The sequence below is a fragment of the Garra rufa genome, chromosome 17 (assembly GCF_049309525.1).
Source record: "Garra rufa chromosome 17, GarRuf1.0, whole genome shotgun sequence".
In the NCBI taxonomy this organism is placed as follows: Eukaryota; Metazoa; Chordata; class Actinopteri; order Cypriniformes; family Cyprinidae; genus Garra; species Garra rufa.
In genome coordinates this window covers 8,592,628-8,610,235 of record NC_133377.1, presented here as the reverse complement: position 1 = coordinate 8,610,235, position 17,608 = coordinate 8,592,628, and the positions used below count along the sequence as shown (strand labels likewise).

Genomic DNA, 17,608 nt, shown 5'->3' with positions numbered 1-17,608 from the left:
TAAAATAAAATAAAACTTTACCTTCACATATTCTTTGATGAAGCTAGCAGCTTTGATGCCCGTCTCCACATTAAAACTAATGTCTACTTTCACTTCGGTCTCCTGATCTGTCAGTTTGATGATTGGTACCTTCAAAATTCAGAAGATATGAACATAATTAATGGCCTAGAAACCAACGCATGTTGCAAATGAAAGCAATAATCCAAAAACATTTTTGGCACAAAAGAGCAACAACCACTACATATGAAACGGATTAACGTAGCGTAGCTGATGTTAAATCAACAGTAATGGGAAAACACGTACCGTAGCTTTGTCGAGAACTTTAATGGAATAAGGTTCTGCCACATTGTGTTTTCTGAGCGCCTGCTCCAGCTGCTGCAGGGGAGGTTTCTCCCATTTCCCAAACACCACCAGGTCAATGTCACTACAGTGTAAGAGAATCAGCCAAAATTTAAATTTAGGCAATTTATTCAAATCAAAGCCTAACAGAAGCTCAAATCTCACATGAAAACAAAACCACATTACAGAAAACTGGCTTTCTGTCAAATAAACTCAAATTCCATGTCATCTCAGTAGTGGACAGCCAAATACAAAAGGCCTACTGAATAACATTAACACAAAATCTTACAAGCAACTTAAAACCAATTATTTTGGACTGTACACGTTTTCATAAGCTACAGATGTACGATGATGTGTGCCATCCTCACATTTAGAGTCAACAAACTGCAACTGATCATAAAATGTCAGTTAAGTTATTGAAAGACAGCCCAGAGCCAAAAAAGGCTAGCAGGCTATGGTTGCGATACTGTTGAAGCACGTGCTCAGATCCCACCACAGTCTGTGAGAGTCATCAAACTGTAAATAGTGTTATGACTGTACAAGCAACAACAGATCATGAGAGCAACATTACGTACGTTAAAATCTGCTAACAGTCCTGTTCCAAATCTCACTGCTGTGTTGTCACTTCATGTGCAAGACCAAACATGTGTTCACTTACCTGGTTGGGAGAAAGAGTCCAGTGCTAAAGCTGCCAAAAATCTGGACCTAAGTACATAAAAACAAATATATTTGTATTTTCGACTTAATTTATAAATGCTAACAGCCTAATTTCATAGGCAAAGGCTCTTAAGCATGCTTACATCAGCGGTTGGCCACAACTCCTTGATGACCGTCTCTATTCTGTCCACCACCTCCTGTCTCATGGTGGTCTCCTCAGGACGAGGAGACATGAAATTGTAGAAGTCCATGATTTCTTCATGCAACCTTGGAAGAAAAGAAAGAAAGAAAGAAAATTAAGGAAAGGTACAACTTTGTACAATTTAACAGCGTCCCATAATAAAAAAAAAAAAAAAAAAAAAAAAAAATCAGGCAAAAGCTTTTGAACAGTAAGATTGTTTTTTTTTTTTGGAAGAAGTGTCTTCTGCTCAACAAGCCTGCATTTATTTGATCCAAAGTACAGCAAAACAGTTAAATTGTGAAATTTTTACTATTTAAAATAACTTTTCTATGGAAGCTGCTTTCCACCACTGAATTAAAAAAACAAAAAAACAAAAAAAGGGTTATTGCGACATCTGACAATTCTGAGTTTTTTTTCTCAGAATTGTGAGATATAAACTCACAATTGCGAGTTATAAAGTCAGAATTGCGAGTTTATTAAGTCAGAATGATATAAACTGCAATTCTGAAAATAAAGTCGCAATTCTGAGAAATAGTCAGAATTGTGTGATATAAACTTGCAATTGCGAGTTAAGTCAGAACTGCGAGTTTCTGTGAACATTTCAGTTGTTTTTTTCTCAGTACTGGACTTTACAACTTGCAATCGCAAGTTTATATCACAATTCTGAGAAAAAAGAAAAAAAAGTCAGAATTGTGCGATACAAAGTCGCAATTGTAAGAAAAAAAAAAAAACCTAGCCATTCTGACTTTATTTCTCATAATTGTGAGTTTATATCCGGCAATTCAGACTTTATAACTCACAATTGTGCATTTATATCTACAAAAAAACAAAAAAACAAAAAAAAAAAAGACAGAATTACGAGTTTAAGTCAGAATGATATAAACTGCAATTCTGAGAAATGAAGTCAGAATTGTGTGATATAAACGTGCAATTGCGAGTTATTAATTCAGAATTGCAATTTTATGAACATTTCAGTCGTTTTTTCCCCTCAGAAACGGACTTTATAACTTGCAATTGCGAGTTTATATCTCACAATTCTGAGGAGAAAAAAAAAGTCAGAATTGCGAGATACAAAGTCGCAATTGCTAGAGGAAAAAAATCTTGCCATTCTGATTTTATTTCTTGCAATTTTGGGTTTATATCCGGCAATTCTGACTTTATAACTCGCAATTATGCATTTATATCTACAGTTCTGAGAATAAAAGACAGAATTGCGAGTGCATGAGATGCAATTTTGAGAAAAAGTGTCAACATTGTGAGAAGTAAACTCGCAACTGCGAAAAAGTCAGAATTTTGAGGAAAACAAACAAACAAAAAACACAATTACCTTTTTTATTTCTTATTCAGTCATGGAAACTGGCTTCTATAGATTTCCATTTATATATTTTAAAAAGTAATTTATCCTTGTGATCAAAGCTAAATTTTCAGAAATCATTTTAATATGCTGATTTGCTATTCAAGAAACATTTTATTATTAATAATAATAATAATAATATTTAAAACAGTGGAGTACATTTTTTTCATGATTCTTTGAATATAAGGATCCAAAGATCAGCATTTTTTTCTAAAATAAAATGCTTTTGTACAATATACACTAAACCATTCAAAGACTGGAGTCAGTATAATTTTTGGGAGAAAATAAATTATAGATATTAATACTTTATTTAGCAAGGACTCTTTAAATTGATTAAAAAGTGATAAAGACAGACAAATGCTGTTCTTCTGAAAGAAATTTGTCTTCAAAGAAACCTGAAAAACAATTCTACTCAGCTGTTTTCAACAATGTTTTCAGAATATTAGAATGATTTCTGAAAGATCATGTTACCAGAGTAATGATGCTAAAATTCAGCTTTGAAATCACATGAATAAATTACATTTTAAAAAGTATTCAAATAGAAAAGTTATTTTAAATGGTAAAAATATTTCAAAATATTACTGTTTTGCTGTACTTTGGATCAAATAAATGCAGGCTTGGTAAGCAGAAGAGACATATATATATATAAAAATCTATCTGCATACAATAAGTACATTTAGACCACAGGACTAAGAACTTGACTGGTTGAATGTTAATAGCTCTTTAGGTCAATTTTAGCAAATTCGCATTCAGATATGACTTCTTTCTGGTATGAAAACAGCCACATTTCACAATCCAATCAATTCCTCATGGATAAAAATCAACTGCTGGAAGTATTTACTGGTTAGAACATAGGGGTGGGCGATATGACCTAAAATTAATATCACGGTATTTTTCATCTTTTGAAATATGACGGTATAATATCACAGTATTACTTTTTTTGGTACATTTTGGGAGGAGTAGCCTGTCCTGTCCCTTTAGTATGTGAATAAAGTTAATATTTTTATAATATAAGTAAATGGTAGGTATCCTTATCAAAAAGAGACATGGGAGAGTATTATGCATTCGCAACATATTTATTTTGCAAAAACCTAAAGATCTTACTGAACAGTCAACAAAACAATTTTTTTTTTATTGAAATTTAATTTCTGCAATATTTAAAACCTTTAAATAACTGGGGGAAATCAACCCATGGCAACAGTTTAAAAGTAGACCAATTCTGTGGGGAAAACAAGGACTTGGCAACCCTGCATCCAACACAAGCTGCTGGAGTTAATAGTCATTGCACACGAGTACGAAATTTTCGTCCGAGATTTTTGCACGTTAAAAAAAAAAAAAAAAAAATACAGGTTACGTTAATCGAGTTCACACACTGCCTCTGAAACTTTCGTCAGTCATAAAATTCGGATCGTGTTTGATTTTCTGCATTTTCGCATCCATAATAAGCATTTTGATAAGGATGGCGAATGAGAAAACTAAAAAAATATCGGAAATACGAAAATCGGACTCAGTGTACAATGACCTTTAGATTTGAATGATCACGGGTCGAAAGTAAAGAGAGATGACAAAAATAGACTGGAGGATTTGCTGCAATCGTCTACTCACTGACAAATATCTATTATAAGATGTGCTGCTCCCTTTACACAGAGTGTGCCTTATCGCAAAATCGAAAGTAAAAGTAAACAGCCCAAGCACTCAGTTAAAGGGATGGTTCGGAGTAGAATTGACTTCATTGCTATGCACTCCGAAGCCCATGTAAATACCCCATCCGAAGTTTTTTTTACCTTAGTCAAACATTTATGGAGATATTAGAGTTTTTCGAATTGCTTGTTACAGCAGTGAATGGTACATGTGATGTATCTCGTAAATTGCACCACTAAACGTGCAAGTAATCATACCAAACTTGTACAGTAGTGTAAATAGGTTATGTACTCACAAAACGCTGCATCAGAACATTTGTAAGTCCACCATGAGTGTTTTAAAAACACGTTTTACACGAGAACTACTAGTCTCAGAAACTACAAGTCGACGTCACTTCCCTGCTTTTTTCAAACCAGGGAAGTGACGTCGACGTGTCGCCATTTGTAGTTTTTGAGACTAGTAGGGATCGGCTAAAACGTGTTTTTAAAACACTCATGGTGGACTTACAAATGTTCCGATGCAGCGTTTTGTGAGTACATAACCTAATTACACTACTGTACAAGTTTGGTAAGATTACTTGCACGTTTAGTGGTGCAATTTACGAGATACATCACATGTACCAATCACTCCTGTAACAAGCAATTCGAAAAACTCTAATATCTCCATAAATGTTTGACTAAGGTAAAAAAAACTTTGGATGGGGTATTTACATAGGCTTCGGAGTGCATAGCAATGAAGTCAATTCTACTCCGAACCATCCCTTTAAAAGCGCATATTGAAAGTGCGAAAATTATATACAATATTAGTTCGCCTCGCGCCCGCTCAATTTGTGATCTGCTGTGTAAATCCTTCGGCCGGCCGGCCGACCGGGAAAAGTCCCGGTCGTCCCGATTGCCACTCCGCCCCTGGTATAGGCTACAGGCCCGCCCTTTCTTCACGATGTTTCACCAGTCGTTTAATGGCCACTCCCCTTTTACCTACCACCTGCAAAGCTGACACGAATATGTTAAACTTTTTTATTTACAACAAGATATATAGTATAAGGACAGGTATTCAGACCACAACTGAACGTTTGAAGAAAATTTAATGCCTTATTATTTAGAATTAGCTATTATTGATGTAAATGCAGCCGTTCGAGGCACATAATTGATTTATTACGGTATTGACGGTATTAGAAAATCCATGTCGTGGCGCAATGTCACACCGGTGCTGACTATGACACCGGTGTACCGCCCACCCCTGTTAAAACATGGAAAATACACTCTAGATTACAATATAATAGAGTTAAACTTACCATTACAAAATTCAAATGTGAAAAACCTAGATTTTAATTTCAGTTGTTTAAAAAAAAAAAAAATACAAACACAATACGTTCACATATAAGAACTAAGTATTATAGTCTGTCCTAAAGCAAGATCTCTAAATGTAACTTTAAGCTAACTTAAAGACTTAAGTTATTAATTTCCTCAGAAAAACTTAAACACATGAAACAGAGTGTGTCACCAATCTTAAGCACCTAAACAGCATTTTGCATCTATGAGTCTATGACACAGAAATGCTGTCTAGGACTACATCCGCCAGTCACTAGGTTTTGAGACACAGTCACTACCTCATTCGGTTCCAGAGTCTTTCGTGGAAAAATTCCAGAGGTCTGCAACCATCCACCGCAAATATAACAAGTTCATGCAATAGATTCGTCCCTTCGTACAAACCTACAATTGCTGGGTTACTAAAGACTTCAGCATGCATTGTATTAAGTGTCCAGAGTTATATTCAATCAGCAAACACACAAAACCCTGAAACCAGCCAACGTTAATGGACAGGCGATGACAACAATTGTAACAACAAACGGTTAGTTGAAACCTGTTGTCAGACTTTTGAGGAAACAACAACTCGCTTGCTTTATTTGTAAACTCTATACTTGGATAGTGCAGCTGATAAGTACTCATTTAGAAATTCAGTCACTCAGGTTCAGACAAGTTCAGATTTAGTGGTCAATGCATCATCATGTGGTCCTCGACATCCCAGTGTGGCATATCGAGTGCTTTAGCGCCAACCCACTCTTCCAGCTTACTTGATTCCAGAAGCATCTTTCATTTTCCCTTTAGATTTTTTTTTTAATAGTCATAAGTTATATAAACCATGAACCAAACCAACCAGCTATGAGAGGAATCAAAACAGTACAAACTGAAAATTGTGAGAAAAATGTGAGACTGCATCCTATTATCCATTGCTAATAACAATTAAATAAAAAAAATAGAATTATAAATATTTAAAAGTGCATATTTTGCAGTGAACATAATTTTTTTTATTTCTACACTACCAGTCAAAAGTTTTTGAACAGTATGATGTTTTATGTTTTTTAAAGAAGTCTTTTCTGCTCACCTGCATTTATTTGATCCAAAATACAGCAAACGCAGTAATATCGTGAAATTTTGACTATTTATAATAACTGCTTTCAATTTGAATACATTTTAAAATGTAATTTATTCATGTATTTTCAAAGCTAAATTTTCAGCATCATTACTCCAGTCTTCAGTGTCACTTACATGCTGATTTGCAGCTCAAGAAACCTTTTTTTGGAGGAGAAATTATAGAAATTAATACTTTTATTTAGCAAGGATGCTTTAAATTGATCAAACATGGCAAAAACATTTATAAATGTTACAAAAGACTTCTACTTCAGATAAATGCTGTACTTTCTATTCATCAAAAGAAACCTGAAAAAAAAAAAAAAAAAAAAAAAAAAAAAAAAAAAAAAAACTCTACTCGCCCGTTTTCAACATTATAAATGTTTTTTGAGCAATAAATCATAACATTAGAATTAGGGATGCTCATATTGACCGTTTAACCGTTAACCGACCGTAAGAATTTTAACCGATTATTACTATCAGTTAAACGGTTTAAAAGGGGTTTTTTTATATAGTTTTTTTTACGTTTGCAGCATGGTGAAAGAAAAAATAATGCTATATGTAAGTTATCTGTTCACTCACAGGCGCGTGTGGACACGTGCAGTGTAGCTGTACAGGCATTTTTCGCTGAGCAAACACCTGCTTCACCTTCACTTAGTTAACTGATGTATATGCAACACAACGGCAAGTGGCGATATTGGTTTATCAGACAGTGAATCCGTGAGTGAATGTATTCAAATTCTGAATGGATTATAGTCTAGAAAGTGCGCAATAGGCGCTCCCGTTACAATCACTGGAAAGCTGTCACTCATTCTGTTCATCGCAATCCCACAAAGTTAATAAAAAGTAATAAAATAACCTTTACACTGCACAATTAATCTCTTATTTACATCATGTCAACACTTTCTTTGTTTTAATGAGAGAGTTCGCGAACGTGTAGAATTCAGAAGAACTGAAACCGGTGTTGTGCCTTTTTTCGACCCCTGCCAAATTATGACCCCCTCTCGTTGAAAGCGCTACCTGATTGCCTAATCCTAACCCCACCCCTAATCCTAACCCCTCCCCCACACCTAACCCTAAACCTACCTATACTAGGGGGGTAGTAATCTGGCGGGGGTCAGAATTGGGCACAACACCGGCACTTTGTGTGGTGAGTGGATTGTAATTTAGCCGCCTCCGATTGGCCACAGCGATCATCAAATGTCTGTGATTGACTATTGCTGAACGCTGTAAAAACACGCGTCTCCACACCATATGACAGTGGATGAGAACTCCCGGACCGCAAATTGAAAGGTTTTTTGTGATGGCGTTTTTGTCGCGGATCTAACAGTTAACAGACAGCGTTCCAGTCTATCCGTACAGCATGTCGACATGTTAAAAACTAGGTACACTGAGGTATAGGCTGGCCCTATATATGTTTATGTCCGACGGAAAGAACAAGACCGTTACCGTTCTTCAAAACGCATAGAAGGATTCAGTGTGTTTTAGTTTTGTCTTAATTAGATAGTAATTAAATTTATATATATTTAGTGTAGGCCTATTTATTTTATTCTTTTTTATGTATTTTATATGTTTTCTCTGTTATCAAAAGCGCAGCTGATGCGTTATAATTTGAGTAACTTTATATGTGAATGCAGTTTTTGTTGTTGCTCTGTATGCTGCTGTTTGCACGTTGAAATAAAACATTTGCTTGTATTTTTATGTATCACAGATACTCGTGCATTCTATTTTTAAACTAATTTATTATTCTAATTTTATCAGTTAACGGTTAATGTTCGAATAACGAGCAGCGGTTGTCGGTCAGGAAAATTAACCGAAATGAGCATCCCTAATTAGAATGATTTCTAAAGAATCATGTGACCGGAGTAAAGATGCTAAAAATTCAGTTTTAAAATCACAGGAATAAATTATATTTTAAAATATATTCAAATAGAAAACGGTTATTTCAAATAGTAAAAATATTTCAGAATTATGCTGTTTTTGCTGTACTTTAGATCAAATAAATGCAGGCTTGGTGAGCAAAGAGACAAAAAAACAAAAAAAAAAAAAACATTAAAAATCTTAGTTAAAACATTGTCTGATAATGTATAAATATAAACAAGTGTTTCAATCAATGGATTTATATATAAAATATGATTTTGTATGAAATCATAAGGAAGATGACTATCATTCAGAGTGTTTTTCAAAAATGGACAGTGCTAAAAATTTATTTTAGAGCAATTTTGCCTCAGTTCTCTGATCGGTTGAGATTTCTTTGCTGAATCGTGGGTAATGTAGCTTTTCCACCAAAAATGCCACTGTTGAACAAGATTATTTTAAACCTCAACAAAAGCATATAACCACTGATCAACAACATTGTAGCTCACAGTTGATCCATCTTTAAAGTTTTATAAATTAATACATTTTCCTTATGAAAATGAACAGTATTGTCACTTCCGGAACCTGACTGTTGCACACTAAAACATTGCAATAAGCCTATTATAGTTTGTTTTTTTATATAAAGTGTTATTAATAAGACCCTCGATCACAAAACTAGTCATACGTAGCACAGGCATATTTGTATATATGGGTCAAATTTATCGATTTTTATTTTATGCCAAAACTCATTAGGATATTAAGTAAAGATCATGTTCCATGAAGATATTTTGTAAATTTTCTACCGTAAATATTCCAAAACGTGAGAAAATCATTTAGACAAATTTAAAGGCGATTTTCTCAATGCTTTGAATTTTTTGCACCCTCAGATTCCAGATTTTTAAATAGTTGTATCTCAGCCAAATATTGTCCAATCCTAACAAACCATACACCTGTCAAAAAAAAAAAAAAAAAAAAAAAGACCCTTACGACTAGTTTTGTGGTCCAGGGTCATATTTCATGCGTCCCAGTTTAGTTTTACTTCTGATTTAAAATTAAGAATAAATAAATAAATTCACTAAAGATAATTCACAAAATATTAATTCACATATTTGGTTCTCGGTTCAATGAGTTGACTAGAAAACCGCTCTAAACGATTCGCGAATGAATCGTACAGACCGGTTGAACCGATTCACTAAAAAGATTCGAATCAAAAGACCGGAGTGACGAATCAGAATCGCTACTAAACGTTAACTGTTAATCAGAGGCACACATTCCACAAGTGACCCAACCCACAGAACGCAGCGGCTCCGACCCGAACCCAGGACAGACCGGCTAACGTGCTAAAGCTAATTCCCCGGCCCAACGCGTCAAAAAAAGGCCCACTGACACTTTATCTCACACAAAAGGCCACAGCGTAACATTATAACGCCCCATCCCGACCGCAGGCAAGCGAGCGTTGCTGCTGCGGCCGCCGTTATAAATCAAGCACATCTCACCCGTCAATCCCTGGGTTATATTTCCTCGTCTTCCACGGCGTGCCGGAGTTGTCATAATTGCCGTTAGTCCAGTTGGAGAGCAAGTAGTTTATCCCATAGGTGCTGGCCTTATTATCGCTTTTCCTCCGGCCCGGATGATGGTGGTGGTGATGGTGGTTGTGAATCGCTGCCGGATGGGACGGGTGGCGCTTCATGCAACTCTGCTGTTGCTGCTGTTCTTGATGGAAATGCCGTAGATGAGGAGGGTGATGATGGTGGTTGACATTATTCAGCACGCTCTCGTTGCAAGTAAAAAACGGATGCCCCTTGTTCATATTCCCAGCGATCACGTTAGGGTTTGTAGTCCTTATTTTAGAGCAGCTGGACGCCGAATCCGCCACCGAGCCGGTCTTCTGGGTCATTTCGCCGTCTCCCGTGTTTCCATTTAACGCGTGAGCCGCAGAGCCGCTGCTTTTAATGTTAACGTTAACGTTAATGCTGTTATTTGCATTGGACGACACAGTCTTATAAACGTCAAACGCCGGAGAATTGACACAGAGGTTCTGGTGCTGACCGGTGTTAGCCCGGTTTACCTGAGACGTTTCCCACACACGCATCCATAAAGCGTTCGCAGGACCTTTCTGTTCCGGCTGAATCCAAGCGACCCTCGGATCCATTCAACTTGTCTTTCTAACAGCCCTGTCAAACAAACGAACGCCTTTCTCCCCCCGCCAGCGGATAAGTTTGAGTCCGGACCGCGAGGACGCGCCTGCAAATTGGGTTACGCGAAACGACAAGGAAAATAACGACGTGCCAAACGCCACAACCAACGGTAATCAATTAGTGGCCCTTTTCCCCCGCTAGCAATAAACTGTTAGCTAAACTATACAGTGTTTCCAATATGGCGTATTCCCTTGAACCCCGAAATCCACTACGCATGTGTAGGATTTAAACCATCGGGGCAGCACACACCCCCAGACTCCACACCGAGCAGGCGCAATCGACGCATGCTCGACAACCCCACCCTTCTAAACGGCTTCAAAGCGACGAGGACACATTTGAATTTACAACCCTGCCTAAAATCAATCTACAACGCGAGCGACGCGGCGCGATTAAATATACGAATGCACGCGACGCGCGCGAAGTGAAAACAGCGTAGTGATTATACAATGGCCGTGTGGGTGTTGATATGTGCAATTAGTTTTTTGATTTCATGGTTTTTGAAAACGATCTCCCTTTTTATATTGGATTTTCATGACACCAGCACAAAAACAAACCACAACAAACATATGACTGATACAGATCGTTCAAAATATTGCAGGTATCCACATGACATACCATATAGTTTATTAAGTACAAACCAGTCAAAAGTTTATGAACAGTAAGCTTTTTAAACAAGGCTATTCTGCTCTCAAGCTTGCATGTGTTTGATCCAAAGTACAGTAAAAACAGAAATATGTGTACTATTTAAAATAACAGCTTCTATTTTAAAATTTAATTTAATCCAGTGATTTCAAAGCTGAATTTTTAGCATTACTCCAGTCACATGATCCTTCAGAAATCATTCTAATATTCTGATTCGCAGCTCAAAAACATGTTAAAACAGATTTATTCAGGTTTCTTTGATGAATAGAAAGTTCAGAAGAACAGCATTTATCTGAAATAGAAATGTTTTGTAACATTATAAATGTTTGGATCATCACTTTTGATCGATTTAAAGCATCCTTGCTAAATAAAAGTATTACTTCTATAATTTCTTTAAAAAATATACTGACTCCAACTTTTGAACGGTATAGTGTATAATGTTACAATAGCTTTTTATTTCAGATAAATGCTGATCTTTGGATTCTATTCATCAAGAATCCTGAAAAAGTACTGTTTTAAATATTGGTAATAATAAAAATAATAATAAATGTTTCTTGAACAGCAGATCAGCATATTAGAATGATTTCTGAAGGATCATGTGACACTGAAGGCTGGAGTAATGATGCTGAAAATTTAGCTTTGATTACAGGGATAAATTATATTTTTAAAATATATTATCATAGAATATCATATTTCACATGATTACTGCTTTTGCTGTACTTTAGATCAAATAAATGCAGGCTTGGTGAGCAGAAACTTTTGACTGGTAGTGTATGCATTAAAACATGATAAAATATGCATAGTTAAATATTGTGTAAGAGACAAACAATAATTTTGGCATCTAAAATATTTAAAGCATTAATTTATTTCAGTGTAAAAGTAATAAAAAAATGCTTTTGTGGTTTTTACCGCAAGGTCACCTGTAAGTGAGTAATCAAAGGTCTCCCTACTTTCTTGTACTTCTGCAGAATTTCTTTAAACAAAAAATCTATCATTATGATTCATCTTCATTTTAAACACATTATTCCTTAGTATGCATGTAAAAAGTTGCATATGCAACAAAGCTATTTTCTTGATGCTCACAGATGCAGAATGTGTTAGACAATCAGACAAACAGAATCTCACAATTATTGAGGAAAACATTGGAGAAAAAGGCATATTTTCCCATTACCAATTATGTAACGTGCTTTAGTGCTGTGCCAGAAGAAGCCGCAAGCCAGCATTTTAATAGCTATATGCAGTATACACAAATACTTAAAGAAACTATGAAACTGGAAGCAATGCTGATTGTACTGTAAAAATATGCAGAAATTTCACTGACGTAAAACTAATTTCAAATCAACTTATTTATTGCAAATAATGACAAAATCATAATTCAAACCTAATCATCAGGTAGCAAAACCATTCCTTTTTTCTCAAGAAAAGAAGACAGCCCTAATGGTTGAATTATCATCGTGCTTTCGAGGAAAGAACAGGCATTCTCTGTTGATGATAATAAATCATAATCTGACATTCTGAAGAAGACAGCAGTGATAAGCTCCTCCCACGGTGATTACGCAACCAGTGCTTTGCCTTCAGCTCACGTGCAGCATGTGTAAGATGGGGGAAGCCCAGCACAGTCAGAACACACATCTCGTGTCGTGTGCTCATCACCATTGGTGTGCATTGCTGTCACACTACATGCAGAGATGGTTAATCCATACAGTGGATTGTCAATCCCCCTAGTCTTGAATGTAACCTTTTTAAAATCGTCTTTCGCATGCTTCTACATCACTCAAAGCCTAAAGTCAATGTGTGGGGGTTGCTCAGTGTTGCAAAAGGTTATGTATGCGTGCAATGTGGCTTGCAGCGGGGTTTCATCATTGCTTTGCCCGAGGCTGGGGTTATTTCTCCAAAGAACAGGCGGACAGATTGCTCACTGCCCGACGTGACACCTCCAACAGCTCCAGATTGACCACGGACATCTGAGGGGAATCAACTACAAGGATTTTTGCACTTGAATGTCATGAAATGAAATATGAAATACACTGGCGGCTTGGAAGTTTGAAAAAAATTACGATCAAAAATGAAAATGAACACAAAATTGATGGTAAAGCTACATTTTCAGCATCATTACTCCAATCTTCAGTGTCACAGGATTCTTCAGAAATCATTCCAATATGCCGATAACAGGGTTTCTGCAGATATGAACAAGTGAAATTTAAGACCTTTTAAGACCTTTTTAATACCACCTTATATGAAATTTAAGACCTAAACCTGTAATGGATATACACATCATATATGTAATATTTAATGTGTTTAATGTAAAAAGTAAACAATTTCATGGCTGTCATAAATGAAATTCAGTTTCAGTTTTAATCAGGCTGTTTGTTCGGTCCGGCAAGTAAAAAAAAAAAAAAAATTTTAAAAGTATCTCGAAAGCTGGGGGTCAACTAGCTCGACCTATATTTATTATTATTATTAAGAACATTATATACATAAAAAAGGTAGTTTGACCTGTATTCTACTACTGCAATTCTGTCTGAAGATGCAGTAACTTCTGCAGGGGGAGAAAAAAATCTTCAGTTGTTAGCAACTGGCCTTAGCCAAGCCCTATATTCAGTTTATTCAAGCCAAGTATCGCTAAACTTGCACTTATCCATAGCTAAAAAGTTAAATCCATTTTACTTCTGTGGTACAATCCGAGAGAGACTCGCGCCAATATCAGAAAGCTGATTGGCTATTGCATGTTGGTCTCATTTGTAGTTTAAATACAGCAAATTATATTTGGAATAGTGAAATAGAGAACTACAACACCACGGAAACAACCAAGTAACAACAACAAAAAGAGAATTTAAATGAGCATTAGCGGTAGCGTTACATGGACATTGGAAAAATAAGACCTGTGTAAAATTATTTAAGACCTAGAACAGCAAATTTAAGGCTTTTTAAGGCCTAAAATTTAGATTTTTAAATTTTAGACTTTTTAAGACCCCGCGGAAACCCTGGATAAGCTGTTCAAGAACATTTATTATTATTATTAATATTTAAAACAGTTGAGTACATTTTTTCAGGATTTTTTGATGAATAAATTCTGACTTTATTTTTATTTTATTTTATTTATTTTACTTTATTTTTTAGCAATTCTGACTTTATTTCTCACAATTGTAAGTTTATATCTCACAGTTCTGACTTTATTTTTAGCAATTCTGACTTTATTTCTCACAATTGTGAGTTTATATCTCACAATTCTGACTTTATTTTTAGCAATTCTGACTTTATTTCTCACAATTGTGAGTTTATATGCCGCAATTCTGACTTTATTTTTAGCAATTCTGACTTTATTTCTCACAATTGTGAGTTTATATCTCACAGTTCTGACTTTATTTTTAGCAATTCTGACTTTATTTCTCACAATTGTGAGTTTATATCTCACAATTCTGACTTTATTTTTAGCAATTCTGACTTTATTTCTCACAATTGTGAGTTTATATGCCGCAATTCTGACTTTATTTTTAGCAATTCTGACTTTATTTCTCACAATTGTGAGTTTATATCTCACAGTTCTGACTTTATTTTTAGCAATTCTGACTTTATTTCTCACAATTGTGAGTTTATATGCCGCAATTCTGACTTTATTTTTAGCAATTCTGACTTTATTTCTCACAATTGTAAGTTTATATCTCAGTTCTGACTTTATTTTTTAGCTATTCTGACTTTATTTCTCACAATTGTGAGTTTATATCTCAGTTCTGACTTTATTTTTAGCAATTCTGACTTTATTTCTCACAATTGTGAGTTTATATCCCACAATTCTGACTTTATTTTTAGCAATTCTGACTTTATTTCTCACAATTGTGAGTTTATATCTCACAATTCTGACTTTATTTTTTAGCAATTCTGACTTTATTTCTCACAATTGTGAGTTTATATCTCACAATTCTGACTTTATTTTTTAGCAATTCTGACTTTATTTCTCACAATTGTGAGTTTATATCTCACAATTCTGACTTTATTTTTTAGCAATTCTGACTTTATTTCTCACAATTGTGAGTTTATATCTCACAATTCTGACTTTATTTTTAGCAATTCTGACTTTATTTCTCACAATTGTGAGTTTATATCTCACAATTCTGACTTTATTTTTTAGCAATTCTGACTTTATTTCTCACAATTGTGAGTTTATATCTCACAATTCTGACTTTATTTTTTAGCAATTCTGACTTTATTTCTCACAATTGTAAGTTTATATCTCAGTTCTGACTTTATTTTTAGCAATTCTGACTTTATTTCTCACAATTGTGAGTTTATATCTCAGTTCTGACTTTATTTTTAGCAATTCTGACTTTATTTCTCACAATTGTGAGTTTATATCTCAGTTCTGACTTTATTTTTAGCAATTCTGACTTTATTTCTCACAATTGTAAGTTTATATCTCAGTTCTGACTTTATTTTTAGCAATTCTGACTTTATTTCTCACAATTGTGAGTTTATATCCCACAATTCTGACTTTATTTTTAGCAATTCTGACTTTATTTCTCACAATTGTGAGTTTATATCCCACAATTCTGACTTTATTTCTCACAATTGTGAGTTTATATCTCGCAATTCTGACTTTATTTTTAGCAATTCTGACTTTATTTCTCACAATTGTGAGTTTATATCCCACAATTCTGACTTTATTTTTAGCAATTCTGACTTTATTTCTCACAATTGTGAGTTTATATCCCACAATTCTGACTTTATTTTTAGCAATTCTGACTTTATTTCTCACAATTGTAAGTTTATATCTCAGTTCTGACTTTATTTTTAGCAATTCTGACTTTATTTCTCACAATTGTGAGTTTATATCCCACAATTCTGACTTTATTTTTAGCAATTCTGACTTTATTTCTCACAATTGTGAGTTTATATGCCGCAATTCTGACTTTATTTTTAGCAATTCTGACTTTATTTCTCACAATTGTGAGTTTATATCTCAGTTCTGACTTTATTTTTAGCAATTCTGACTTTATTTCTCACAATTGTGAGTTTATATGCCGCAATTCTGACTTTATTTTTAGCAATTCTGACTTTATTTCTCACAATTGTAAGTTTATATCTCAGTTCTGACTTTATTTTTTAGCTATTCTGACTTTATTTCTCACAATTGTGAGTTTATATCTCAGTTCTGACTTTATTTTTAGCAATTCTGACTTTATTTCTCACAATTGTGAGTTTATATCCCACAATTCTGACTTTATTTTTAGCAATTCTGACTTTATTTCTCACAATTGTGAGTTTATATCTCACAATTCTGACTTTATTTTTTAGCAATTCTGACTTTATTTCTCACAATTGTGAGTTTATATCTCACAATTCTGACTTTATTTTTTAGCAATTCTGACTTTATTTCTCACAATTGTGAGTTTATATCTCACAATTCTGACTTTATTTTTAGCAATTCTGACTTTATTTCTCACAATTGTGAGTTTATATCTCACAATTCTGACTTTATTTTTTAGCAATTCTGACTTTATTTCTCACAATTGTGAGTTTATATCTCACAATTCTGACTTTATTTTTTAGCAATTCTGACTTTATTTCTCACAATTGTAACTTTATATCTCAGTTCTGACTTTATTTTTAGCAATTCTGACTTTATTTCTCACAATTGTGAGTTTATATCTCAGTTCTGACTTTATTTTTAGCAATTCTGACTTTATTTCTCACAATTGTGAGTTTATATCTCAGTTCTGACTTTATTTTTAGCAATTCTGACTTTATTTCTCACAATTGTAAGTTTATATCTCAGTTCTGACTTTATTTTTAGCAATTCTGACTTTATTTCTCACAATTGTGAGTTTATATCCCACAATTCTGACTTTATTTTTAGCAATTCTGACTTTATTTCTCACAATTGTGAGTTTATATCCCACAATTCTGACTTTATTTCTCACAATTGTGAGTTCATATCTCGCAATTCTGACTTTATTTTTAGCAATTCTGACTTTATTTCTCACAATTGTGAGTTTATATCCCACAATTCTGACTTTATTTTTAGCAATTCTGACTTTATTTCTCACAATTGTGAGTTTATATCCCACAATTCTGACTTTATTTTTAGCAATTCTGACTTTATTTCTCACAATTGTAAGTTTATATCTCAGTTCTGACTTTATTTTTAGCAATTCTGACTTTATTTCTCACAATTGTGAGTTTATATGCCGCAATTCTGACTTTATTTTTAGCAATTCTGACTTTATTTCTCACAATTGTAAGTTTATATCTCAGTTCTGACTTTATTTTTAGCAATTCTGACTTTATTTCTCACAATTGTGAGTTTATATCTCAGTTCTGACTTTATTTT

At 34.3% G+C, this 17,608-nt stretch overlaps 1 protein-coding gene across 1 annotated transcript in view; it reads right to left on the bottom strand.

Moving 5' to 3' along the window:
* tent4a (terminal nucleotidyltransferase 4A) overlaps positions 1-10,822 on the bottom strand; it is a 34,071-nt gene extending 23,249 nt beyond the window's left edge. The window contains exons 1-5 of the mRNA XM_073821943.1: positions 9,937-10,822; positions 1,140-1,263; positions 998-1,044; positions 304-424; positions 22-129 (exon numbers count right to left, since the gene is read on the bottom strand). Coding sequence (XP_073678044.1) covers positions 22-129; positions 304-424; positions 998-1,044; positions 1,140-1,263; positions 9,937-10,592 — 1,056 coding nt within the window. The 5' untranslated portion in view covers positions 10,593-10,822. The remainder of the gene's footprint in view (positions 1-21; positions 130-303; positions 425-997; positions 1,045-1,139; positions 1,264-9,936) is intronic.
* Between the last annotated feature and the right edge of the window lie 6,786 nt (positions 10,823-17,608).